A 26914-nucleotide genomic window follows, 5' to 3' on the forward strand; every position below is an offset into this window, starting at 1 on the left:
ATGGAAAAACTGTGGACTCTGAAAGGTTAATGCCAGTCTCTCCCCCCTTTATTTATTTATTTATTTTAATTTTATTTTTTTTGGCCACGCTGTGCAGCTTGTGGGATCTTAGTTCCCTGACCAGGGATTGAACCTGTGCCCTCAGCAGTGAAAGCATGGAGTCGTAACCACTAGACCATCAGGGAATTCCCTCATCCCTTTTATTTTAAACAGGGAAAGATGCAATTTTTATTGCTAGCTTCTGTGTAATATTTGCGACTATTTGAGATTTTTAAATGGTTTCCTTAAATAGACTGTTGATGATGTTTTTTTCTTTTTTTAAATAAATTTATTTATTATTTATTTTTGGGTGCATTGGGTCTTTGTTGCTGCGTGCAGCTTTCTCTAGTTGTGGTGAGCGGGGGCTACTCTTCATTGCAGTGCACAGGCTTCTCATTGCGGTGGTGGAGCTCGGGCTCTAGGCGTGCGGGCTTCAGTAGTTGTGGCTCGCAGGCTCAAGAGCGCAGGCTCAGTAGTTGTGGCGCACGGGCCTAGTTGCCCTGCGGCATGTGGGATCCTCCCGGACCAGGGATCGAACCCATGTCCCCTGCATTGGCAGGCAGTTTCTCAACTGCTGCGCCACCAAGGAAGCCCTAAAATGACATAGATTTATAGTGTAACTCCAGTATGTCTACAGCTTGTTTTTGCACTCGTTTTGTTTTTGAGGCCTATCTACATACAGCTAGTTCATACATCTATTCACTGATGTTAACAGTGGGAAACAGTTTTGGAGAAAAATGTTCTGGTTCATTGGTTTAAAATTTTTTTTCCTTTGGCCGTTAGGGGGTGCCAAGGCGCATAAGTCCTGCCTTGCTATGTGACGGAGAGGCACAGAAGGCAGCCTATATTAAGGGCCTTGAATACCTTCCTTCCTTGCTTCTCCAAAAGAAGCTAAGCCATTTGGGTGGATAAGTGTGATCATAGTCTTTTGAAGTTTCACCATATAGGCATTATAATAACTCTGCACAGAAAGGTGGTAACTTATTGCTTTCATATTCTGAAATTTTCCTGAAATGGAATAGTCTTTAAATCCTATCCAGGAAAAGGTTTCGAAAACTCATTTTAGTTACTATAACTTACTTTGGGATAGTAGCACAAAAATAATCGTTGATTATTCCATCTCTCTTCTTTGTTTTATCACTAAGTCCTGTTGATTCTACCTTAGCTCTGTGTCTTCAATTTGGCCTCTTTACTCTCTTCTTACTGCCCCTCACTATCTTGGTTTAGGCAACTCCTCCTCGCCTTTCCCCTTAACCAGCTCATTGGCCTTCTAACTAGTTTCCCTCTTAAATGACTTTCCTTAAAAGTTTTCTGCTCTGCCTAACCTCTGCAGTTTTGCTATGTTCCTTAAAATAAATGATACATTTGTTATTCCCAGCTTTAAAAACTGAAGCTGACCTGCTATTGCTAACAAAATAAAGCCCAACCTGTCCTTAGATCATAGAAGATGCTTCAAAGTGTGACCACCTGCAACTTACCTTTCCTTCCTAATCCCCATCACGTCTTTCCTCTTACTCCTTGTGTTTCAGCCACAGTGAATTTGTCAGTTCCTGAACAGGCCTTGTCTTTTGTCACTTCAGGAATGGGGTGGGGCAGGCAGACAGAAGAGATGAAATTCTAATGTATATTTATATGATCACTTTCCTCCTACCTTCTTGGAAATAGCTACTGTTAATCTTCTTTTACAGGAGTTTTTACTGTTTCTGACCATGTGGCATTCAGAGTTCCATTGAATGACATCTTTAGATGCAATAGTTTATTAACCTTAGGAAAGAATGATGTTGTCCAGCACTATTGGGATGTTCATGTACAAGCTTTTGTCCAAAATGGCACAGTGAGCACAAAAGGTGAGCACTTAAAATATATATATTTCTATACTTGGGTCCTAACTTAAGATTAGAGTATACCAGGTAGCTTTAGTTGAAGTCGTTATCTTAAAGTATTTATATGTTAAGACTTACACCTTACTCTGCACTGTAAAGTTTTTATAAATAACAGCAATTCTTATTCTTGTGGAACTTGCACTTTTAAGTTTCTGATGTACATGTTGTGGAATGGTCTTTTAAAATGTGCTACCTGCAGTGTTTTCACTGGATAAAACCTAATCTTTGTTTGAACAAATCCTCAGATAGCATTTGATCCTCAGCTCTTCAGCTTTTGAAGATCCAAGACGAAGGCTGAGAAATGGGATTTCTGTGTTCTAATCTTGACTTTTATAAATTGATTTTGTAACTTTTATGTGACTTTATTGGCAATACAATAATTTCTCGTGCACCAGTTCTGGAAAACTACCAACACTTCCTAAGAAGAGGTTGAAATAAAAGGTTCATTTGTATTTAAATTCTTCAATGATTTTTAAACTTTTTTCAGTTAAAAACAGTATCTTTCCTTATACTGGTTATATGTGGAAAAGAAGAGGGCAGGCCTAGGTAGAGGCAAACTGTTTTCAAACTTAAACCTCTGATTTTCACCTCAGAGGCAGATGAAGTTTTGGGGGAACAAAGGGACTTAAGGGTATGAAAAGATGAGTGTGTGGCCACGCATGAGTAGATAATGCATTTGTATGTGTCTGGAGCCTGTCTGCCATGTCATAACTCTTAAGACTGTCTGCATATGAAGCAGCAGTTTGAGGACCTCTGCCTCATTTAGTTTAAAATAATACTATTAAGATATTCTCTACGCTAAATATAACCCTTTTGGACTTTTATTGTGAGAAATATTTTGCTCTTCCCTGGCCTTATGAATTAAAAAATTTATTTTGTCCTTTGTTTCAGAGTTTTTGTGTGATAAAGATAAAACTTTAACCACAGTGCTGCCCATCGTTCCCACCACTGTGCCATCTCCTACTACAACACCCTCTCCAAAGGAAAAGCCAGAGGTTGGATCCTATTCAGTTGTAAATAGCAATGGGACATGTCTTCTGGCTACCATGGGGCTGCAGCTGAACATTACTCATGATAAGGTATAGTTGCCTGTTTTTATTGATACATTCTTTCTGTATCTCCTTTCAAATGTAGTCGGTCCAGACTTCACCCCAAGAGTAGTGTTATTAGAATGATGCAGTTTTAAATAGAGATTTGTGTTGACTTGTAGAGTTTTGATTAATTTGAGTTATTATAACCGTGAAGAGTTAATGTCACTGTCAAGGTGTTGTATTGGCCAGCAGGAAACCTAGTAGTTTAAAGGACTCTTCGGAGTGTAGATTTTTTTTGCCATCAGTAGATCAGAATACGAGCAGTTGATCTTTATTTCAGTTAGTTTAAAATATAACTCCTTCACACTTTTACCTGAACCACACTAGGTGTGGAACAGTGCAGCTGTTTCTCCAGCTATTTGGTGACTTGAATGGTATAGGTAGATAGGCAGATAGAGGTAGGGGTGTACGATGGCACTTCTGGTTGCAGTGCTCTACTGGGGCTACAGAGGGCGTGCCAGCAAACCAATCCCATTTTCAGAGTCCTGGGATTTTAAACAAGCTAGACAGATGGCTCTTGTGCTCCATTAAAAAATGTGTTTTCATTTGGCTCATTATTTGAGGAAGCTTTCCTGTTGTCTTCCTTTTTTTTTTTTTAAGTCTTCTGAGTCATAGCTTGAGGACCTGGGCCAGCTTTGAAAGTAAGGTATCAAACACTTAAGTATCCATATCTAGGAGACAAAAGGATTTTTTTGTTCTCCACGAACTTGGTCTTATTAGAGTATAAGGTTTTGCTGTAGATTTTTATGGTTCATCTGTACCTCTCTCCCTCTTCTTCCCCTGAAGGTTGCTTCGGTTATTAACATCAATCCCAACACAACCAACTTCACTGGCAGCTGCCATCCTCAAACTGCTCTACTTAGGCTGAGCAGCAGCAGCATCAAGTATCTGGACTTTGTCTTTGCTGTGGTGAGTAACAGGTTTATCAAAACTTAGGGGAGCACATCTGAAAGTCTAAAAAGGGTGTGTGTGTGTGTGTGTGTGTGTGTGTGTGTGTGTGTGTGTGTGTGTGTGTGTATTTGTTGAGAGGGATAATTACCTCTATTTTCCATTTCAACACTACTCAATTATAAAGTGCATACAGTCCATTGATCCCTGTTAATCCCTCAGGGTCACTTCGATGTTCTGTGGGCTGGACTCGAATTCTGCTATTCTGTTTTTATGTAGACCTTAGGGTAGGAGTAAGAATTAACCCATATTAAAAAAAAAAGTCTAATCTATCCATATAGATATATGTTACAATAAAGTTTATTTATAAAAGACAAAGTAAGTTCCATAATATTTTCTCTACTATTGGTTAGAAAATTCTCATGTTTGTCTGTTATAATATTTTAGGCTTTTTCAAGGCTATATATTTATAATAGTATCAGTAATAATGATAGCTAACACTTATTGAGTACTCAACTATGTACAAGGCTCTGTGCAAGTACTTTACGTGCATTACGTCAGGATAGTTTATAATGGCAGCATTCAGGTTTTTGTTGTTCATGATCGCATCAAGGGCTGAACCCTAAGCAGAAGTTTCCATGCATGTTCTGCTTCTAGGTAGCGTAAATTGATCATTGGGGACCTTTATTTCCACCTTCTCAGAAGCAGTTGTTACCCCATAATTTTTCAAAGTGTGTGTGTGTGTGTGTGTATGTGTATGTACACATGTTACAGCAGATTGGAATGGGGAAGAGAGGCTATCAATGAGGGAAAATGTTGGACCACCAAAGTTATTGTATAAGGGCCTAAAAAACAGTTCTGCTTTCAAATCGGATTACTCTTATCTAGGGATGGGGAAATAGTCTCAACGTCTGATATATGAAAAGTTAGGCATGTCTTTGTTTTGTGTCTGAACTTGGTATTTTGAGTCTAAAGCCTCTTTTCTCTATGGAATACATGCTGAGTAATTGAGGATTATATTTTAGAAAGGTTTATAAAAACCTTCTCCTTTCCAGCATTCAAATAATTACTCCGTTGTAGTACATATATGACCAGTGAATTACTATTAAGAATGTCTAGTTAAGCTTGTCATCTTCAGTGTGATAAGAGCAGGCTTCCCAAGTTACCTCACAGAGATTATATTATAGTCAATAAGAATGAAGAAAGTAATATTTTAGATTCACCCCCTTTTGAGTGATTGAGCTTGATCTTTCTAGCTGAGGTAAGATCCTAACAGGAACATGGTTTCTTCTGACTCTCATGGGGAAACATGTAATATTTAATGATTACAATATTTAATTGCCCAGCAGACTATTCTAAAATGTAATTCAAAATAGTGACATTTTAACCATGATATAGGTACTTTGAAAAATCAAGAAACGTCTGCAGTGTCACCAGAGTTCAGTGGGGCCCATCTCACCTTCAATCCTATCATGACACTTACTTCTAAGGATAATTTATTGAATTTGGTGTATATGCAGGATGTTATGGTGGGATACAAAGAGGAAGGCCTGTATTCTTCAGATGCCCATGGATTAGTGGTAAAGATAGCAATGTACTAATAATTACCATTTTTATGGAAGGCCTTGAATGTCATGCTGGCTTTTGGAATTGATTCTTTGGGCAAGTAGAGTGCTGTGGGATGAGTGCTAGACCAGAGGAAGATACAAAGTGCTATAAGAGTGTAGAAGAATGAGCCATTAATTCTAGCTAGGGTAGAGTCAGGAGGGTTTAACAGAGAAGATGGCATTTAAGCTGGACCTTCAAGGATGGGTCAGATTTGTACACATGGGGGAGAAGGTGGGGAGTAAGTGAAAAAGTACAAGCTACCCCTGGATAAAGGAACACAATCAAGACCAGGTGGAGAATGAGACATGTAGCATGTTTAGTGAATGATAAGTTTGGAAGAGTACTTGGGACTAATTGTAGAGAGCCTTGAATGCCAAGCCAAGGAGAGATGCGATAAGGTTGTTCAGGTCCTCTTTATGCTTCCTCCTGAAATTCTCTTAGTCTGCCCCCTGGTTTTCATTCCCTACTGATTCGGGCCTGCATTACTTCTTACCTGGATGTTTCACACAGCCTCCTAACTAGTCCCATCTCTTCCTCCCCTCCCCCAATGTACTTTGGCATCAGCTTGATCTTCCTGAAGCTCAGCTCTTCCTCAGAAACCTGCAGTGGTTCTGTTTTGCCGACAAGAAAACATCTAAATTCCATGCCAGGGTAGTTCACGCCTCCCCTCCCTGCCATGCAATGTAACCTGCATATCCAGCTTTATGATTCCTTCTTTCCCTTTATATGAATCTCATGCTTCCCTTACCCTGTTCCCTGTGCACATCCCAGGCTCTGCAGCCAGACTTCCTGGTGCCAAATCCCAGCTCACCGACTACTGTGTAGCCTTGTGGAAGTTACTCAACACCCTCCATAATTCAGTTACAAAATGGGGTGTTGTAATTCTTCCATTCCGTGAAGCCTCATATGTAAAGTTTTAAGAACAGCGCTTGTCACTTTGTAAGTTCTCAAATGCTCGTGTGCTTGTGATTATGCTCATTTTCTGACTACCTTTACTCATGTGGTTGCTTTCTCGAATACTCATTTCTGCTTATTTCCTAATTGAATCCTACCCAATTCAAATGGCCCACCCCTAAGCTTGTGTTATCTTTGCTCCTCCCTTAGTTGGAAGTAACGTCTCGTCTTTTAATTTTCATAACGTATCACTTTTTTGTAATATGGTTATTTATTTATATCTATCTTCTCTTACCTGGCAGATTGCAAACGCGGTGGGGGCAGGAACCATATCTGGTCCATTTTGATGGCTCCCTGGAACACTTAGATATGTTACCTTGTACATACTAAAAGCACTGAAATAATTAGAATGACTGGCTAATCAGATGAGTGCTTCAGAAAGAAAATAGCAGCGAAGGAAAGGTTAGAGCTGGAGAGGCTGAAAGGCAAGGAGCCCCGTTAAGAGGCTGTTGTGATCCAGGCTAGAGGTGGTGAGGGCTCAGAAAGTGATAGAAAGAATGGAATGGAGGGAGTGAATTGCTGAGTGTCTAAGAACCATATGAGCACACCTCTGGTCCAAAAGTTGGAAACAAAATGAAGAGGGAAAGGGTTTCTGTCACATTTTGAGTCCCTTTACTTAGTTGCAGTTTATTCTACTGGTCCAGGTCTAATCCATGGTTTTATCTTCTGGGTAATAGTATTAGATTGCTTTCTTTCTGTAGACATTAACTGTACCTGTAGACAGTTGTGATGCATTGATTAACTGGAAGCTCTTTTTCACACAGAAAAATGAAAACCGATTCTATCTAAAGGAGGTGAATGTCAGCATGTATTTGGTTAACGGCTCTGGTAAGCAAAACATTGGCCTCTGGGAAAAAGAGTATGGGTTACACTGAAAGAATAGAAACTGTAATTATCTTGTTACCAAATAGTGCCTTATTTAATGGACCAGAAGATTCTATGTCAAAATTGTACTTTGACCATAACTTAAAATCAGTAACTTAGAACTAGAGTGTTCTATCTTTTGCAGTATCCCATATTTTCAAAGCATGGTAGATAATAGTTAACGATGTGAGTGAGTTTTAGACTGTAGAAACATCTATAGAAAGATACGGAACCTAGTGATCTTAAGAATGGCTTTTTGTGGGCAGACCCTGTACCCTAAGCCCCCATATTTCACAGAAAAATCCTGGGGACTGTCCCATTTTTTTTTGTTGTTGTTGTTGATGGGATAAGAAGTTACTAACATGTTTTTTTTTTCCCCTTAAAGTTTTTAGCATTGCAAATAACAATCTCAGCTACTGGGATGCCCCCCTGGGAAGTTCTTATATGTGCAACAAAGAGCAGACTGTTTCAGTGTCTGGAGCATTTCAGATAAATACCTTTGATCTAAGGGTTCAGCCTTTCAATGTGATGGAAGGAAAGTATTCTACAGGTAAGAATTAAGCAAGTTTTATTAATAATTTATGGTCTTAGGTTGACTGCTGGGTGGCTTTTCCTTTGAGTCATGGGAATATAAGCACTGAAATACAGGAATATGAATTCACCTCTAGACTCTGTTGTAGAGTTCTCATAGCCTTGAGCAAGTTGTGTAACTATATTTAGCTCATCATTTTGCTCAAATTAGATTTGTTTTGTGATCTCAAAACCATTTGCAACAAAGTTTTTAAAGCTAAAACTGAGGAGATTTAAGTGAGCTTTACTTAAGGTGTAGACATTTCTCCATGGGTTGTAGTTTGTGGGAAGGGTGGCACTTGGGAGCAGCAGTTTTTGAGCATCTTGCTCTGCCTTCTTGGGGCCATCTTCTCGCTGGAAACATTTTCATACCAGAATTAAAGCAGTTTGGTCTCATTTTGTTAAGACAAAAGATTGCAGTAGGGAAGCCTCAGATATCATGACCTATGTTTTGGCCAGCCAGAAAGATCTGGAGAGTTTTAAAAGCATGTGCCAGTGTGAATGAGGCTTTTTGAAGGTCTACTCAGGGCTAATGGTGGTATTTATCAGATTTTTAGTGAAAGCTTTGTGAAGGGCTTATTGCAGTGTGTTTATATGAATATGAAAGATGCATTTGGCATTACAAGATTAAAATTTGCTTGAAGAGGAAAAAGTACATAAAATTCCTTAATTGACTTGTCCTTTAAAACCAATTACTTAAAATTGACGGTTTGTGGATCACAGTTCTGCCCAGCAGAGCCATCCCAGTCATCCACATCCTTTTTAACAATTAATTCTATGGTTTAGAAGGAAATGTGGAAGCTGTGTTTAAAGTGAATGTGCTGTGAGCTGCTCAGCAGTTTTGCACTAGTGCTGAACACCTAGCCTGACTTGGTTAGGCCAGAATAAATTGGGCTCTTCACCCTACCATTCTTGTGATTAGAAGGGTTAATCACAATTTAAAAGTACTTTCAAGAATTCATTTCCCCCTTTGTCAGTTTTGCTTACAAACTTCAATTATTTTGATCCTTTAATAGTTTTACTTTTGAGTCTTTATTGATCTCCCCTACATTATTACCTTAATTTTAGGTCCAAATTTGTGTTTAGAACTTAAAATCATTTGCAGTGTAAAATCCGCTCAAGCCTGTTTGTCTAGTCAGCTGTAATAGACATGAGCTGTGGTTTTTCTCTAATTTGAAACTTTGGTTTTTATGTACATAGAATTAGAAATGTCACCCAAAGGAGTATACAACATTTAGTACTGATAATGAATGCGTAATCTATTTGTGGAGCTAGGTTCTTGACTGTGGGTACCTATAAATACAACACACTGGTAATAATTCACTGTTTAGGAGAGGAAATAGACTTTCAGTAAGGTAAGAGTGTTGATTGGATTTTACTGGATCAGACTACTGTCTAGAAATGGGGAAAATAGCCCCTGTGGGCTGCCAGCCCTGACCAGATTGATAAATGTGGTAAACACACTCAAATTAGTAAGAGGTCCCAGTTTCTTGACTTTTGCAGCCACTAAAAGCATATACTTGAAGTCGGGAATCTGCAAACTTTTTCTGTAAAGGCTCAGACAGTAAGTGTTAGGGTTTGGAGGCCATGTGGTCTCTGTCACAATTATTCAGCTCTGCTGTTGTAGCATGAAAACAGCCACAGGCAATAAACAAATGAGTGAGGCTGTGTTCCAGTAAAGCTTTACTTGTGGATACTGAAACTTGAATTTCATATAATTCTCATGAATCACAAAATCATCATCTTTTGTTTTTTTTCCAATCATTTAGAAATGTTCAAAAGGCATTTTTAGCCCTTGGGCCAGATTTGGCTCACGGGCTATAGTTTGCCCGATCTTTGCTCTAAAGGATTCCAGAGCCAGCATGGCTGTTTTAATCCCACAGTTAAACCTTCCTGATCTGCTCCGAGTTTCCCAAAAGACATTCACTCTACCACCAAGAGTCTAATCCTGCTATGTAGCTATGTGGCTAGATTAGCTCTCTTCATTTCTGATAAAGTAATACTCCTATTTTGGAAAGCACTTGGAATATATACAAAGAAATACAGACACATGTATGTGTTTTACTCAGATATAAACGAGTGTATATTCATATATATCTATATATATACACATACATGAATGAAAGGACAAATAAGGTTTAGGATTTTAATTCTAGGACACTGCATAATTTTATGTAGCTTTATCACTAAAATATACCTGTCTTAATTACTTTAAGTTGATCTTATAAGAGCATTTCTGAATTTTGAATATCAACATCTTTTACTTTTGGACATCATTTTTTTTATTATACTCATTATTTGTTACACACTTTTTCTCACCTACAGCCCAAGAGTGTTCGCTGGATGATGACACCATTCTAATACCAATTATAGTTGGTGCTGGTCTTTCAGGCTTGATTATCGTTATAGTGATTGCTTACCTAATTGGCAGAAGAAAAAGTTATGCTGGATATCAGACTCTGTAACACTAATCCACATGTGACTCTGTTACAAAACAATAAAGCAAGTACAAGATCCAAGATCCAACATGCAATACTATTCGATTTAAGGTATATATAGTTGCAGTTCTGATCTTAACAACAGGTGGTACAGAGGATTTTGAACTTAAATAGATAAAAATACCCCTAAAACTATAAACTATAAATTAGTCACATGATTTTGGTTTTCCCAACTAAGGAATTTAAAAGTTATTTCTACAACAAAAAACATGTGCAAAATCACGTGGATTATAGATTCTATTTTATTGTCTTGAATTAGTATTGCATTGTTCTCACTTTAAACATTCTGACTAGAAATATACAGCTTAGGAAAGGGTTAACCGCACCTCCACATGTAGTCGATTTGAGACAACACATTCTACGGTGGATTTGTACTTGCTCCTTTGCATTTTTTGGTGATTTTGTTTGCAGGTTAACTTAGCTGCTTTGGCATTGCTGTGTATTTGACTATGAGAGATATGCCAATAGATTTGAACAGGGTCTAGTATTATTATGTTCTTAGCAATGCATGCTTTTCTAATGCCTTTTGAATCCATTTGTATTTAATGTGGCTGTAGTGACAAAAGATACAAAAGCTTTAAAATTTTGGAATAGATGTTAATCTTATTGTTTAATCTTTTTAAGAAAAAAACTGGATATTTCCGTCTTTTAAATTGTAAGACACAAGACTATTCCAACTGGGCATTTCAATCCATTTTCTAGATGTTTTAGAGATAATTGCTAGGCAGTGCCAATTTGGGGTGTTAGTCCCTTGTACCCGTAAATTGGCTTCTACATGCAGTGCTAAAATTAATGTAGATTTCTCTTTAGCTTTCTAGTATCCTTGTTGGTGATGGTTTGTTTTATTCTCTTCTTTTCTTTTCCTTAAAGAAGAAATGCCAGTATGTCCTAGAACCTAGATAAAGAACTTGCACCTAACCCAAAAGTCTTGGCCTTCTCTTTGTTCATGAAAAAGCTGTTCTTTGTTTCCAGCTTGTGTTGATTGCTACAACATTTACTAATTTGGCTTTCACATTTAAATAGTTCTGTGCTAATCAAAACTTACATTATTATTTTTCATTATGGTAGCATCATCATTAATTCATGTATTTTTGTGTTCAGCTCTGTGCTCTGGGGAGTTGCACCAATTGTCCATTTAACCTGCACCACCTAATGTTTATATGAGAAAGCAAAACATTTCTGCTTGATAGTTAGCACATCAAGTATTTCTTGCTGCTTTTGTCTTTCTTCCTTTTTTTTTTGGTATTGAGATGGCTGAGCAAATATTAAAAAATTGTTAACATGCAGCAATATATGGCAGGTTCCGTGTTTGGGGGGATGGGAGATTATGTGTGCCTCCCATTCACTAGAAAATGAGATATCTGGGTTCCAAAATGTTGTTTGCGTTGAATAAATTTGGTAGTCTAGTGACACACACGCAGAGGCAATTGCATGTTAGCATGTGTATGTCTATAACTACCTTTCGAGTTATATTGGCATGATAAATATTTTCTCCCACCTAAATTTGCTCTCTGTTTAGAGTAGCCTGAAAATCTTACTGGCTCAGAATAAGATTCCTGACTAAGCCCCTCTCTAAAAGCTACATTGAGCTGCATTGCCAGCTTAAGGCACTTTTTAAAGGCTAAATATAAATCTGATTTTTTAAAAAAAATTTTTATTTAAATAGTGTTTTAGTGTAAGATTGTTAACGTTGTCAGAATGGATAATGCTTGCAAGAATGTGAGCCTTAGATATTTCTCATGAGTCAAAACAAAGCAGCTTTTTTAAAAAATAAAAATTGGAAGCACAAGTGGGTGGCACACTGGCTTAATGCTGTTAATGTTTCTAAAAGTTTCTACCTTTAGATTATATATCTGATTTATATTAAAATACCTCTAATTAGTACTGTTTTATAGAAAATCTGACCTAATTGAATATTTTTGTATTTTACATGGGCCAGTTTATATGCTATCATTCACACTATCATTTCCTATAGCCATGTGTTCTTTGTACCTTTTGTAGTTTTGCTTTAACGGATTTACACCTTGATGATCTAACACTCTATTTGGTTTCTGGGTGTTTTTCATGGGTTAGCATTTGTATAAAGAAACTGGTCCATGTAAATACTTTCCATGTTTTTTCCTCAGATGTTTAAACCACTAGTTGATGTATGGTATTTCTCTTCAGATATTTGCCTGTCCATTTGCTCAACATATTGCTTCTAAAACAAACAATAAAGATTCTTTTATTTCTTAAGGAAATTTGCTCACATTTCTTTCCCATTGGCTAAAGTCTAGATTTTGTATACTACATAATGGCAATTTCTTCCAAAAGGAAAAACTTAAGAAATGCTTAGAAGTAGAATTAATTATTTCCAGAATGTTCTGTGTATTGCTGTCTGGAAGAGTGGTCCCATACATAGGTCCCTACTGATGTTGGAGTGGCTACAGAGTAAGAATCAGGTCTGGGATGAGACGTGTGTGGCGCGCACTTGTGTGTGTGTGTGTGTGTGTGTGTGTGTGTGTGTGTGTAAACTCCCCAGCTGAATCTAATGTTTAGGCAATTAGGAAACCAGTGATCTAGAATATTTATTTCATAGTAAAAGTGACAGAATATCTCTGTACACTTTTCTCAGGTCCTAAATTGAGGCTGATATTTAGTATCTGTACTAGGTCAGCCACACAAACTGACCTATTGATCCGAGCCAAAATAGGATTGTGTGTAATTTTTTTTTTTTTTTTGGTGGTACGCGGGCCTCTCACTGTTGTGGCCTCTCCCATTGCGGAGCACAGGCTCCGGATGCGCAGGCTCAGCGGCCATGGCTCATGGGCGCAGCCGCTCCGCGGCATGTGGGATCTTCCCGGACCGGGGCACGAACCCGTGTCCCCTGCATCGGCAGGCGGACCCTCAACCACTGCGCCACCAGGGAAGCCCTAATCTTTCTCTCAGATCACCTTAAAATTCTTGAACCTTCCAATTTCCAGATAGCTTCCCAGTCCACCTTAGTATATCACACACACAAATTTAGCAGCCTGGCTAGTCGCTTCCCTCTGGATTACCCAGTTAAGCCACGTGACTGCCAGTTACTCATCAGAGCTCCCAGCTCTACTAGCTACCATGTGACTTGGTCAAGCTACTCAACTGGGGTCTCTCTCGTTTTTTCATCTGGGGACTGAGGGCTGTTAAGTCCTGTTACTCTTATTTTTTTGAGTGATAGTTTTTCATTTCAATGAAGAAAAATATACATTTGAGTATTTTTAGAAGGAACCTGATTAGAAGCTACATCTTAGGCATCAAGAACATATTTACATACAGTGTAAAACACACCATCTGAAGTTTCTTGCGTTTTTTTAGGAGGAATTATTATGAGACTCAGATATTTTTAGGATTATAGCCTTTTATCTCTGTTTATTTAGATAGATAATGTTACATTGTCTTGGGCTCAGCTCTCTCCTACCTATCTCCTGATCTTTTACCCTGGTATATAACTTTCTGCATCAATAATTACCATATCTTATTTTTGAAACTAGTATAGAGTAGCTTCAAGTTTCTTTTCAGATTCATGTAATATATTTCAAACAGTTTGACTATAGATCTAAAAGGTATATAATAGATAAGATGTCACATAAGGATGTGCTTCTAAATGCTGATTCTTCCAAAGAGAATTTTTGACACATTGGTTTTGAAGAGGTGTTTGTTTTATACTTTATTATAAATGTACATCTTGGCTTTTCAGCCCTCACACTGAAAACTGGATTTGAAAAATTTCTGAACTAACAGAAAATTGAAGATTAACAGCATTTAAAAAATCTACATGAACCTTTCCATTGAAATTTCAATGGTCAATGAAACTTTATCTTTAAAAATCTTCATTGCTTCCGTGACTATTAAACTCTTCTACAAATACACTTTTCCTTTCCCCAGAAAGGTCTCAAGTGTACATTAGGCAAATAGATCAGGTCAAAATGACTTATAGAATGAGGTTTTCTTTTCTTGGATGTGATTTTATTAAAATTACTGTTTTACCAAAATTTCTTTCATTACCTAAAGAATTTTTAAAGGCCGAATTCATAAAAATCAATTATTATAAATTAATACTTCACATACTGAGAGCATTTTAAGTAAATGACAGCATCTAGAAAGATCTTTGTATTAGCAGAATTGCCTTTTTGATCTACTCTGGGAATATTTGTCTTGCATGAAAGCCTTAAGAAAGCCTTATTGGCAGTATTTATGAAAGTCGTTTCAGTACTAGGTCAAATACCCAATTTGGGAAAGAGGACTATGAATTCGTTGCCAGAATAAGAAATTAATCTAATGAATTTTTTAAAAACCAAGTTATATTAAATCCAAGACATAATACTTTATGGTCATGTCACCTAATAGTTTATATGCTGGGTGGTAATTTGGGAAATTGAAGGGGAGGAGCTAACTGGGTGCTCTTAACACCATATATTCACAAGTCACATCTGGCAACCTCAGCTATCTGGATTTTTAACAAAACCAAGAAGCAAGTAAAAAAGATCATTGAGCTGGCAGCCAAAATTGATGTCATAAAGTCCATAAACTCTAGGATTGCATCCTGTTCCCAGTTATTGCCCCAGAGACTAGCAAAAGGCTGGCACATTTCTTACATGCAAACACAATCAGATGTGCCTTGCAGCTATTCATTTTTATTTTCGGCACAGTTCTAATAAGTTTAATTATCTGATTTATCAATCCCTGGTAAATTGCAAGCTAGGAGGAGAACTAGGGCAATAAGAGGCAAGGAAATGGAAAATAGAAGCGGTGGTTCAACACGCTAGCCACCTCCTCTCTCTGCAAACATATCTCCATCTGCACTATCCCTTTCTTCTCCAGTCTCAGTAGGTTTTCTTCTGGTCAGTGCTTCTGGAATCCCATTTCTCCTGCCTCCCAGGAGACTTTGTACCATCGTCTTCAACCTGTAAAATGCTCATGGCTCTTTCCCACATCCTGTAACCACAAGTCTCTTCCACCCTGAAGGTATCCTTTCTTGACCCTGTGTCCCCCTTCTACCTACCTACCTTTCTTCTAAACGTCTCATAACGAGTACTGTGTGTTCCCCATCCCAAGTTCTTGATCTCCTAACCAGTCAATCATTTCCCATTCACTCCTAAACCTGCAACAATTTGACTCCTAGCCCCCACCCTCCGTATTGCTACATCCAGTGGACATTTCTCAGGCGTCTCTAATATTTTACACTGTTCTCCCATGATAATTGAAACTGTTTCCTTCCTTGGCTTCTGTGGCACCATTTTCTACCTGCCTTTCCTACTTTTTCCTGCTCCTTGATTCTTCACATATTGGTGTTCCCAAGGGTTTTATCTCTGATCCTCTTATTACTCTTATCTGCCCTTGCTGAGAAATATCTTTGTCCCTGGTTTGAACTAGCACGTCAACCACTTGGTTAGGACGTAGGTATCTTAAACTCAGCAGATCTAAAATGGAATGTCTTCCTCTTCCACATATCCCTCTCCACCCTCCCCCGACATGCAAATTTTAAAAATTAAATTTAAAAAAACCCACACAAAAATAACTACAAATAAAACTGAAATGCATATATTCCCCCTGTATTCCCTATCACTATGAATGGCACCAGTGTCTACATAATCAAGGGATTGGAAGCCATTCTACAATATTGTCTCCTCCTACATCTGTTTGGTCAGTTCTGTCTTCTAATTGGATCTCTAGTCCATCCCTTCTGCATCTGCACTTCATTAACCAAGTTCAGGACCATATTATTCGTCATCTGACTTCTAGCAGTAGAGTTGCTTCCTAACTTAATACCTCCAGTCTTCCATCTGCCATAACTTCTGAAAAAAATATCCTGCTTAAAATTCTGCAGAAATTTTTTTTGGGGGGGCCATCAGTATAAGGCCAAACTACCTAGAGCATACGGTGCCTTTGTGAGCTGATCCTAGTACCGTTTTCTACCTCTTTTCCAAGAGTACCTCTTTTATTTATTTATTTTTTTCTTTTTGCGGTACGTGGGCCTCTCACTGTTGTGGCCTCTCCCATTGCGGAGCACAGGCTCTGGACGCGCAGGCTCGGCGGCCATGGCTCACGGGCCCAGCCGCTCTGCGGCATGTGGGATCTTCCCGGACCGGGGCACGAACCCGTGTCCCCTACATCGGCAGGCGGACTCTCAACCACTGCGCCACCAGGGAAGCCCCAAGAGTACCTCTTAATCCATTGTTCTAGCTATGCCAACCTGCTTGCATTTCACCCGAAGTGCTGTTTTCTTACCCTCCATAGTTTTGTCTGTGCTTTCTATACCTGGAACACCCTTCACCCATTACCTGCATGGTTAATTCCTACTCATTCTTAAAAATTCAGCTCTGGTGTCACCTCTTTCAAACTGTGTCTTGTGTAACAAGGCTGAGTTGAGTGTGCCTCTGAAATATTTCGATGACACTGTGTGTTCCCTGCCCCTATTACAGCACATTTTGAAATTATAACCGCTGATTTTCTTATCTGACTCCTACACCAGACTGAAATCTTGAGGCAAACAGTTATGCAATCAGGGCCAGTTTATACTTTTTCTTACTACTAAATGGCCCCATATTCCTATGCATTGAGTTCTTACATCTGCTTTATGTAGTTGTTCATTTGGTTCATTTCATTAATACTTCCCAATCTGCAGTGTTCCAGGCACTGTGCTTCTTCAACATCATAACAATTTGCCTCTGAAAGCTCACAGCCTGATCATCAAGGAAAGGCTAATTATATTTATCCATTATCTTCCATTTGAAAAATCTGTGAAGTATGTGATCATTTTATATATCTTTCATCTAAAATGACTGCATTTTGGGGGGTACTTAAAAGTATATGATTTGGTTATTTGGAAAATCACTTTTGTGGAACATCTCATTTGCTGGTAATGAATTCCAATGACTTGTTGCCTTGGTGTAAAAAACAAATATGTGTGTTGGGAAGTACTGTCATTTTAACTTAAAATGTACAGATCTGAAATTTTGTCACTGTTTCTGTTCTCAATTGTGCTTTCTCCACATCTAGCTCAAGACTGCAGTGCAGATGACGACAACTTCCTTGTGCCCATAGCGGTGGGAGCAGCCTTGGCAGGAGTGCTTATTCTAGTGTTGCTGGCTTACTTTATTGGTCTCAAGCGCCATCATGCTGGATATGAGCAATTTTAGAACCTGCAGTCTGATTGATTATATAAAAATACATGCACATAACAAGATTTTCTTCCCTTTCAGTTTTGAAATACTTTGTTCTTTAAGATTGATATATTGAAACTTTAATTCTTAAATCAGTCCCAGCATTTTGAGATAATTCTTTTTTAATAAAAACTGTTAATAGAACAGCATAATTTTTTTTTAAATGTTGTATTTACTGGTCCTGAAGACAAACTTGTTGAAAAGAACATCGGTGTGCAGTGTTTTAAGGTCTATCTTAAGAAGCCTTGGCCAAATTTTGATTCTAACCCAAGATGCCTTAAACTTATTAACATGGCCATTATGAAGATAAAATATGTAGTTGTCTCCTAATGGAATTAATAAATATTGTTTCACTACCGGTGTTCTGTTTCAGTATATAAGAATTATCCTGATTTAAGCTCATCGCAGTGCCTTTGCATATAGTTCATTAAATAAATGTTGATGTGGCATAAATGCCCATCAGATGCTTAAACTTGGTTTTCAGTTGAATGTCCTCAGGACCATCAGCATTTTTCAGGTTATGTGACTTTCTTTGAAGATGAAGTCAGTATCTTTGGCTTGTGATTTTTCCCTAGGTAAAAAACAGACCCAAGAGGCTGCAGCAGAGCTTCAACTGGCTTCAGAATTAGAGTTTTCAAAAAACTGTTTCTTTTTCAGCAATAATAGACAGAAAGGATTCAAGCATATTTAACCAGTTGCCTTTTTAAAAATGTTTTTCTCTTCCTTGGATGCCTGATTAGCATTGCAAGATAGAAATATTCTATGAACTAATTAGGAGAGATTGTGTTGTGTTTCTCTACCTCATCTTGTTGGTCTCTAGAGCATTAAAATCTATTTAGTGTTGTCATCAGACTGGTACTTATGAGCTGTAAGCAGCAGCAATCTCAGAAGGGAGGCAGCGAAGCAAAGCAGCAACTCGGCTCCTGCCTTTTCCAAGACGGCCCCTGTGGGGCAGAGCATAGATGGGGTGTAGACAGAAGCTGTTGGCATGAAAATGAGCTAGATATTCAGCCCCTGTTGAGGCACGCTCCATGTTAGAAGTGCAGCACAGATATTGAATGTATAGACAAATAAGAAGGAAGCTTAATCAGTAGACTCGAGAATTTCACATGGAAGTGATTATTTTATTAATTCATTCTGTGTATATATTGGCTTGTTCAGAATTTTTGTGATTCACTGATTACAGCATTTTGGTACCCAGCTATCAGTCTCTGAAGGCTTTCAGTAAAATACAGTAAATCTTTTTAATAAAAGCTTATGTCATTACTAAAATCTGTTCTATATACTCAGAACCTCAGCAGCATTTTTTTATGAATGACAAAAGTGCAAGAGGAGGAAGAGATAAAATTAGAGGAAAAATGCAAGTTATTATTCAATCATAAATCACACCAAGTATCACATTTTGTTAATTGCATTAGACTTATACTGGAAAGGACCTTAAAGATTCCTTACTATAACCCCATAATTTTTTCAGAAAGAGGAGTGACTTTACTGAGGTTACATATCTAGCGGGCAACAAAACCATTATTAGCATTTTGATTAAAAATTGTCCCAATGAAGTCTAGTCACTCAATAGTAAGAATAGTTTAAACTTGAAACTGGGAGATCAGAACTGGGCACTTTGAGTTTCTGTACTAACTAATTTCAATAAATGACACATGATACCAACTTTGTTTGCTTAAGTATTTTTAAAAGTACTGAATATTGGCTTTTTCAATGGCTCCTATTTTGACCTCTGCTACTTCAAAGCCTAAACCTCCTTGGATGGGATCACAAACATGGGAGGAAAAGAGAAGGGAATGAACACTTGTTGACCTCCTGATGTGTATCATATACTTTAGAAATATCATTTAATCCTCAGATACCTTATAATATAGGTATTCTTCTCCCCCTTTTACAGATGAGGAAAGTGAGGCCCAGTTTAAATTACTTGACCAAGGTCCTTTAGCTAGTAATTGAAGGAATCAAGATTCAAACTCAGTTCTGTCTCAGTCCAGAGCTCAGAAGCTACATTGCATGTGCACACCGCCTTCCTGGTGGTCCAGTGGAGTGGACTGCAATGTCCATTGGACTCTGCTATTATTCTTCCAGGCCACTGCTCAGCTAAAAATAATTACATATAACCTGATAGCTACCTAATGCTTGTATGAAAAAAATTATACTGCATTTTTCTTGATCATGAGTCCTTTTTAACTTAGATGTTATTACTCATACAGAATTCTTATTTGTATTTTCACGATAGCTGTGGCAGGGGAGAAAGGGAGTGGGGAAATAGGCAGGTAGTGGTTTTAAGTGAAGATTCCCGCAGTGCTGCCCTTTCCCCGCAGTGCCGCTCTTTCCCTGCAGTGCCATTAGACAATTCAACATAAAATCTTCCCATATTAGGCAAGCACAATTCTTTGTTTTGGACCCTTTCCCGTTCTTCCCTTAACTTCTGCTTTTCGTACTGAGGAATTAGGTGTGATTTGAGATGAAGTGACAGTGAGAGACACAGGAGGATCAGTTGCTTGGAAATACTTGGGTGGACATAGTGAAAATAAGAAAATAAGGGTAATGCTGTAAAAGACTAACCTATGTACTCTTTCAAAATGCTTGTTTCTTGTTTCTGCTTAATTGCATTCCTTACTAATTTCCTTTCCTTGCTTTCTGTCTGTTCTTTTCTAACAGCTGAAGAATGTTCTGCTGACTCTGACCTCAACTTTCTTATTCCTGTTGCAGTGGGTGTGGCCTTGGGCTTCCTTATAATTGTTGTCTTTATCTCTTATATGATTGGAAGAAGGAAAAGTCGTACTGGTTATCAGTCTGTGTAATCAATTAAATCTAGTGCTTTTTGGTTTTTTTTTTGCCATTAGAAGTTATGTTTTCCATTGGCTAAAAAGCCAGGAAATGCTGTGCAATTGATTGTTTGAGATACGCAGATTAACCTCAGTGAGTTGCTAGCTAACTTGGGCATGAGTAGCACTATTAGGGCCGATTTCTTCTTTTTTTCCCATTTTTTTTCTTCCTTTGTAAAAGTGTAATTGAAAGAAAAATTGTGGCTTAGAATATGTTTTTTTTAGTGAATAATGATTCTAAGCCTCTGGATCCAATTATGAAAGCATTTCTACTGAAGTATAATTTTATATGTTGCAGTTACTTGTATTTTGCCTCTTTGACATTATTTGCATAATCAAAGCTGTTAGAGAACTTAACTTGCTTCAGGAAATAAACTCAAGAACATAGTGAATTCGTTTTCATTGGTGGCAAACATAAAATTTGGTTTGTAATAAGACTTAGATTCCCCACCGCCTAAACAAGATTATTTAAATTCTGATTTAATTTTCCTGCTAGTTAAAAAGAAAGAAAGAAAGGAATGTCTTCATAATATTGTATTTAATAGCAAAAGTCTGGCTGTTTTCTTTATTACTGTTAGTGGCTACTATATTTTAACAAGGATGTCGCAACTAAGACTCGGTGCAGCCAAAATAAATAAATAAATATTTTTAAAAAACCCCAAACAAACACGGATGTCTTTTTTTTTTTCCTACTGGAGTTTGGAATATATTGATTACCTCAGACTTTCCATTTATGCTGAAGGATGAAGTAAGATCTATGGCGTTTTTTTTTAAGGTGTTGATACAGAAAGGGTTATTTTTTTTTTAGAGTTATGATTTAGAATTTTTTTCCCTTACAGCCTTAACTTGTTCACAAAGTTAATTCATCTTCCACTATAAAAACAAAACAAAGCTTCTCTATTTTGTGTGCCTCCTGTACTCTCTCATCCCCTGTATGAATAAGTTCTAATTGATAATTTTAATGTATTGGTTTCTTTTTTCTCACAGCAGCATGTGCTAACTTTAGAGGCTAGTGGGCCCTGAAGTATCATCAGTCAGATGGCTGCCTGGCCAGAGCTGGACCAGGATTGTTCTGTAAATTTGTTGATCTTGATACAGACTTATATCCCTGTAGGGACCTCTAATGGCTCTGGCTACTGGAGTAAGGTACTATAGGCCACTCCTCCCAGTGTCTGCTTGATTGGCTAGGCTATTGAATTGTCCTTTGATTTGGAAGCACACTGTTGTATTTCTCTAGTGTCCAAATGGCTGCTTTGCACTCCTGTTATTAGCATAAGGCAGATGTTTATTTTATCAAACTATTTTATCTCTATATAACTAAAAAAGAAAAGTTTCCCAAAGATCTGCCTTCACTTTAAAAATGTTCCTTGGATTGGGACTTCCCTGGTGGCGCAGTGGTTAAGAATCCGCCTGCCAATGCAGGGAACATGGGTTCGAGCCCTGGTCCGGGAAGATCCCACATGCCGCGGAGCAACTAAGCCCGTAGGCCACAACTACTGAGCCTGTGCTCTAGAGCCCGCGAGCCACAACTACTGAAGCCCACGTGCTTAGAGCCTGTACTCCACAGCAAGAGAAGCTACCGCACCTCAAGAAGAGTAGCTCCTGCTCACCGCAACTAGAGAAGGCCTGTGCGCAGCAACAAAGACCCAACACAGCCAAAAATAAATAAATTTTAAAATGTTCCTTGGATTAAAAAATTAAGCCTAAACCTTAAATAAAGTTAGTTATTACATCCAAGGATTAGGTCCCCATCTACCTCTTAGCACAATGCAGATGCTCACCACTGTATTGCTGCCATTAACTGATGCCAGAACTCTTTGCCGATAAGTGAAGTTGGAAATTTTTGGTTTTTTTTAAAAGAAGAAAATTCATCAACATCTTTCTTTACTATCTTTATATGCAGTGCATCTCAAAAGCATATATTCCAAACTGGAGTAGAAATAGATTGCTCAACTACATTTCCCTTAGAACTCTCTGGTTCTGACTTGTAGACTCAAGCTCTCCTCTCTTTGCTGAGTATATAAAGAATGTTTCCTTTTAAAATGTTCTCCTTTGAAAACAATTGCTTATTTGTTATTTGGTCAAAATGATGGCATCATAAAGAACAGTGGCTTTGTTTCAAAAAATATTTTTGAGATGATTGTCTAAAAGCCAGATTATTTAAATCAGCTTGTGACCTTGCTAGGTATATGGATTGGAAAATTCAGATACATTCAAAATTATGGGTTCATTTAAAAGTTTTCTACTTTTGGGGTAGGAGACTAACATCACTAATTCTTCATTGGGTATCATGGTTTTATCTTAGATAATTAGCAAACATGTTTTAATTCTTTGAGAATTAAGATTAATTGAAATATAAAATATTAACAGAGGGTTCAAACAATAACTGCTTCAACTCCAATAAAATACAGGAAGCCCCAAATCTATGAACTGAGTGTTCAATAAGCTTTGCTCACTGAGTTTATTTTTATTGTCAGTACAACAGGGGGGTCAAATAGTAGGACTTTGAACTCATAAAGAATTGTTTTTACCTAAGCTTCTTTGGAAGAACTGATGCCTGCTGCTACCTAAAGTTTTGTATATATCAATATAGTAAACTAATTAATACCTACAAAATAAATACTGTGGTACTCCTGTTTGATCTGTTGTGTGTGAATTTTAGATTGATGGATTAAAATATAATAAAGATCATACAATCTATATCACTATGGATAACTTCATTTTTATTCCATGTTCTCAGTCTTAAGAGCTTGGATTGAGTTATAAAATCTAAGTTCCTCAAATTATTGTCTTTTGAATTGTCAGTAGGACTCATATGATCTCATAGGTCTGCAAATTAACCAAGTGCCGTCATTAAGAAGGCATTAGAACCTTTAATGCAGACATTTCAAATATGGGGACCTATGTAGTCATGAAAATTACAAGAAAGTATTGAAAATAAAATATGGAAATCAAATTTAAGAGCTTCATAATAAATGTACTTTGAGCATATTATGTCTGCATTGATATAATGTACTCACTGTTGAAGTTCATTCCATTCTGAGCAAGATACACCTCAGGGATATGACGGGGCTGAGAAGGAGCTATCCATTTTCTGAAAATTCCTTATAACCCAGCCTAATGCTTAAATGTTATATGATTGGATTAAATGACATACATTCCTTTTTACATAAGAGACATTTTTGGTGGGAGAAGGAATTGAACTTTGGATCTCTCCACAGTTCCTGAGTAACAGAGTTTCATTTTCTGATAAATGTTTAGTGGCTTCTAATTCAGTCAAAAAATGGCCTTACCTTGCGTTTGTGGGACTGGCGAGGGGGTTCTCAATAGAACCTGTCTTGTCTCAGCTTTGCTGAATATATTGCGCAACTCTGCACCTCATAGAGCCTCTGAAAGAAGCACTTTAAGATTATTGATAGCAAGTAGAGTGGTTCTATGTATGTTGCCATGTATCTAAAAAGTCAACTTGGAGGTCCATCTTTTTAAATTCAGTGTGTACACTGTAATGCTAGAACTGCCTAATTCTAAGGAAACGTTGCGCTTTCTCTTTGCTTTTATTGTCTGTATGTATTTTGATGGCAGTTGTAAATTTGAGTCCCTCTCTTTCAAGAGATAATGAACAGGAGAAATCTTGGTATACAATACATTTTTAGTAGGAAAATGCAGCTATAGTTTTATTTGTTTATTTTATAATTTTTTATTTATTATTATCTTTGGCTGCGTTGGGTCTTCGTTGCTGCGCGCGGACTTTCTCTAGTTGCGGCGAGCGGGGCCTACTCTTTGTTGCGGTGCGCGGGCTTCTCATTGCAGTGGCTTCTCTTGTTGCGGAGCACGGGCTCTAGGTGTGTGGGCTTCAGTAGTTGTGGCTCGCGGGCTCTAGAGCGCAGTCTCAGTAGTTGTGGCGCACGGGCTTAGTTGCTCCGCAGCTTGAGGGATCTTCCCGGACCAGGGCTCGAACCCTTGTCCCCTGCATTGGCAGGCGGATTCTTAACCACTGTGCCACCAGGGAAGCCCTATAGTTTTATTGAGCAGTTACAATGCTGTGCACTTTACACACATTTCATTTAATCCTCATAGCAACTCTCTGAGGTTGGGCAGTATCATTCCCAGTTTACAGAGGAGGTAACTGAGGCTTGAGTTGGTTACTTAACAAAAGTCCCACAAAGAGTAAGTAACAAAACTGACATTTGAGCCCAGCTCCATCTGCCTTCAAAGACCATACTCTTAACCACTATGCATCCTGGCTGCTAAGAAGCAAAAGATTTTTAAAAAACCGTGTACCTTACATTAAATGGTTACAGAAATCTGACTTCTGTACTCTTCTGTCCTACATGTAGTTACCCTGTGAATGTTCTTCCGTATTCTTAAAATAACTTTAGTTTTGTCCAGCCCACTTGAAGCAAGGACGGATGCTGTGGCAGCATGCCTTTTGAAAGATCAAACCAAGGCCAGTTTGTGCTGTACCTCATTAGTAATGTTAAGCCCTGAATGTCACTTTTTTTTTCAGAGTAGCTTCATCTAGTTATTCTGATCACGTATCATTATCATTCTGCCCTCAAACTGTTCTGCACCATGAATCATTTGGCTGTGCATTAGTGTGTTTAAGAGACTAAATAGAACTGTCTCTCTCCTCACTTTACCTAAATTAATGCCATCTCTACCCACCAGCCGTCCCCCAGCCTTAAGTGCAGTGTAGCCATGACACTCGGCAATCCTTGCTAGGTGGTTGTGAGCCCCAATACGCAGTTCCTACTCTTAGATCTAGAGCCTTTTTGAGAGGATTTCAAGAAATCCTTATCCACATACTTAAAGTTTCCAACTAGAATCTGCAGTGCTTCCCCCTGCCACCTCATTTACCCTCCTGTACTCGCTTCTCTCCAGCCATAATGGCCCTCTTGCTACCCCTCAAAGACCCTAAGGGTGCCCTCACTTCAAGGCCCTTGCGCTTGCTCTGCCTTCTACCTGGAAAGATATTCCCCCAGCTATCCTCATGGCTCACCCTCTAATCCCATGCAGGTCTCTTCAAATGTCACCTAGTCAGGGCAGCATTCCCTGTGCACTCTGTCTAATAGAGCACACCCTGCCCCCACCACTTCCCATCCCCCTTACTCTGTTTCACTTCTGTTACTTACCACCTCTTACCATCTGACATACTATATACTTGTTAATCTGTATTTCATGTTTGTCTCCCACTAGAAGGTAAACTTCATGAGAGCAAGAATCTTTGTTGTGTTTACTAGTCCGTCCCAGTCCCTAGAACAGTGCCTGGCACATAGTTCACACTGAAGAAATATTTGCTGATGGATGAGTGGTCATCTTGTGTAATAGCTAAACACTTATTAAGCACTTTCTACCTTATTTCATCAAATCTAAGATGCCATCAGTTGTAAGATAAATACTGCCAATTAAACTGTGAGAGACCTACTGGTTTCAAAAATGTGAAAAAAGTACATCTTTTTTTTTTTTTCTTTTTTGGCCACACCACGCAGCCTCTCAGTTCCCCAGCCAGGGATTGAACCCGGGCCACGGCAGTGAAAGCCCGGAATCCTAACCACTAGGCCACCAGGGAACTCCCAAAAATGCACGTCTTAAGAGTTGATATGTAGCAGGCACTGTGGAGAGTGCTGTATGTGGATTATAACACCATTAATCCATTGAATGCATCTGGGATTCAGACCCAAGTGGTCAGAGCCAATGCCTTTCAGCATGCTACCATTACAACCTCCTTTTAGTATGACATACTGCTTCTTGTGTCATTTTCAATTCCAAAAACAGAAGTCTGTATCTGTGGTGGCTATGATTTTCAGTTTTAAAGCAGACAGAATTTTTAATAGTCACGTTTCCTTCTTTTAAATGCTACATAGCTTAGGATGGCAGGTATATCAGAAAAGAATTTGAATCCTGGCTCTTAACACGCAGCACAAGTTACTTAACTTCTCTAAGCCTAGGTTTCTACATCTGTAAGATGAAGTTGGTACTACTACCTATCTTGTAGGGTTTTAAAGGGAATTAAATAAGATAATGCCACCAAATATACATAGTAAGCAATAAGCGTGAGCTTTTTTTTATTATATAGATTGGAATCTTCTTCCTAAAGATGATAGGTGTCAAATGTTTAGATAAGATCATGGAAGGAGGAAGTGAAGAGAAAGAATAGGGCTGAGATTAAAGACTTAAGGAACAGAAACCTACTCAAACTAGGTTAAAAAAAAAAGAGGAATGGGACTTCCCTGGTGGCACAGTGGTTAAGAATCCGCCTGCCAATGCAGGGGACATGGGTTTGATCCCTGGTCCGGGAAGATCCCACATGTCACAGAGCAACTAAGCCCGTGCGCCATAACTACTGAGCCTGCGCTCTAGAGCCCGAGAGCCACAACTACTGAGCCCACGTGCCGCAACTGCTGAAGCCGCGTGCCAGGAGCAGGTGCTCACAAGAGAAGCCACCGCAATGAGAAGCCTGTGCACCACAACGAAGAGTAGCCCCCGCTCGCCACAATTAGAGAA

The 26914-nt window shown here is 38.4% G+C and overlaps 1 protein-coding gene across 3 annotated transcripts in view; it reads left to right on the top strand.

Annotated features, from left to right (window-relative positions):
- LAMP2 (lysosomal associated membrane protein 2) overlaps positions 1 to 23104 on the top strand; it is a 37848-nt gene extending 14744 nt beyond the window's left edge. Inside the window, exons 4-9 of one of the 3 annotated variants that reach the window (XM_060002143.1) lie at positions 1728 to 1886; positions 2814 to 3001; positions 3800 to 3922; positions 7228 to 7291; positions 7713 to 7877; positions 20244 to 23104. In XM_060002143.1, the coding sequence (XP_059858126.1) occupies positions 1728 to 1886; positions 2814 to 3001; positions 3800 to 3922; positions 7228 to 7291; positions 7713 to 7877; positions 20244 to 20386 (842 nt within the window). In that variant the 3' untranslated portion in view covers positions 20387 to 23104. Of the gene's footprint in view, positions 1 to 1727; positions 1887 to 2813; positions 3002 to 3799; positions 3923 to 7227; positions 7292 to 7712; positions 7878 to 10222; positions 12653 to 17412; positions 19245 to 20243 lie in introns of those variants that run through there. The other 2 variants (XM_060002145.2, XM_060002144.1) reach the window with 2 other exon arrangements.
- Positions 23105 to 26914: the final 3810 nt, after the last annotated feature.

This window comes from Delphinus delphis, chromosome X, assembly GCF_949987515.2.
Source record: "Delphinus delphis chromosome X, mDelDel1.2, whole genome shotgun sequence".
Classification (NCBI taxonomy): domain Eukaryota; kingdom Metazoa; phylum Chordata; class Mammalia; order Artiodactyla; family Delphinidae; genus Delphinus; species Delphinus delphis.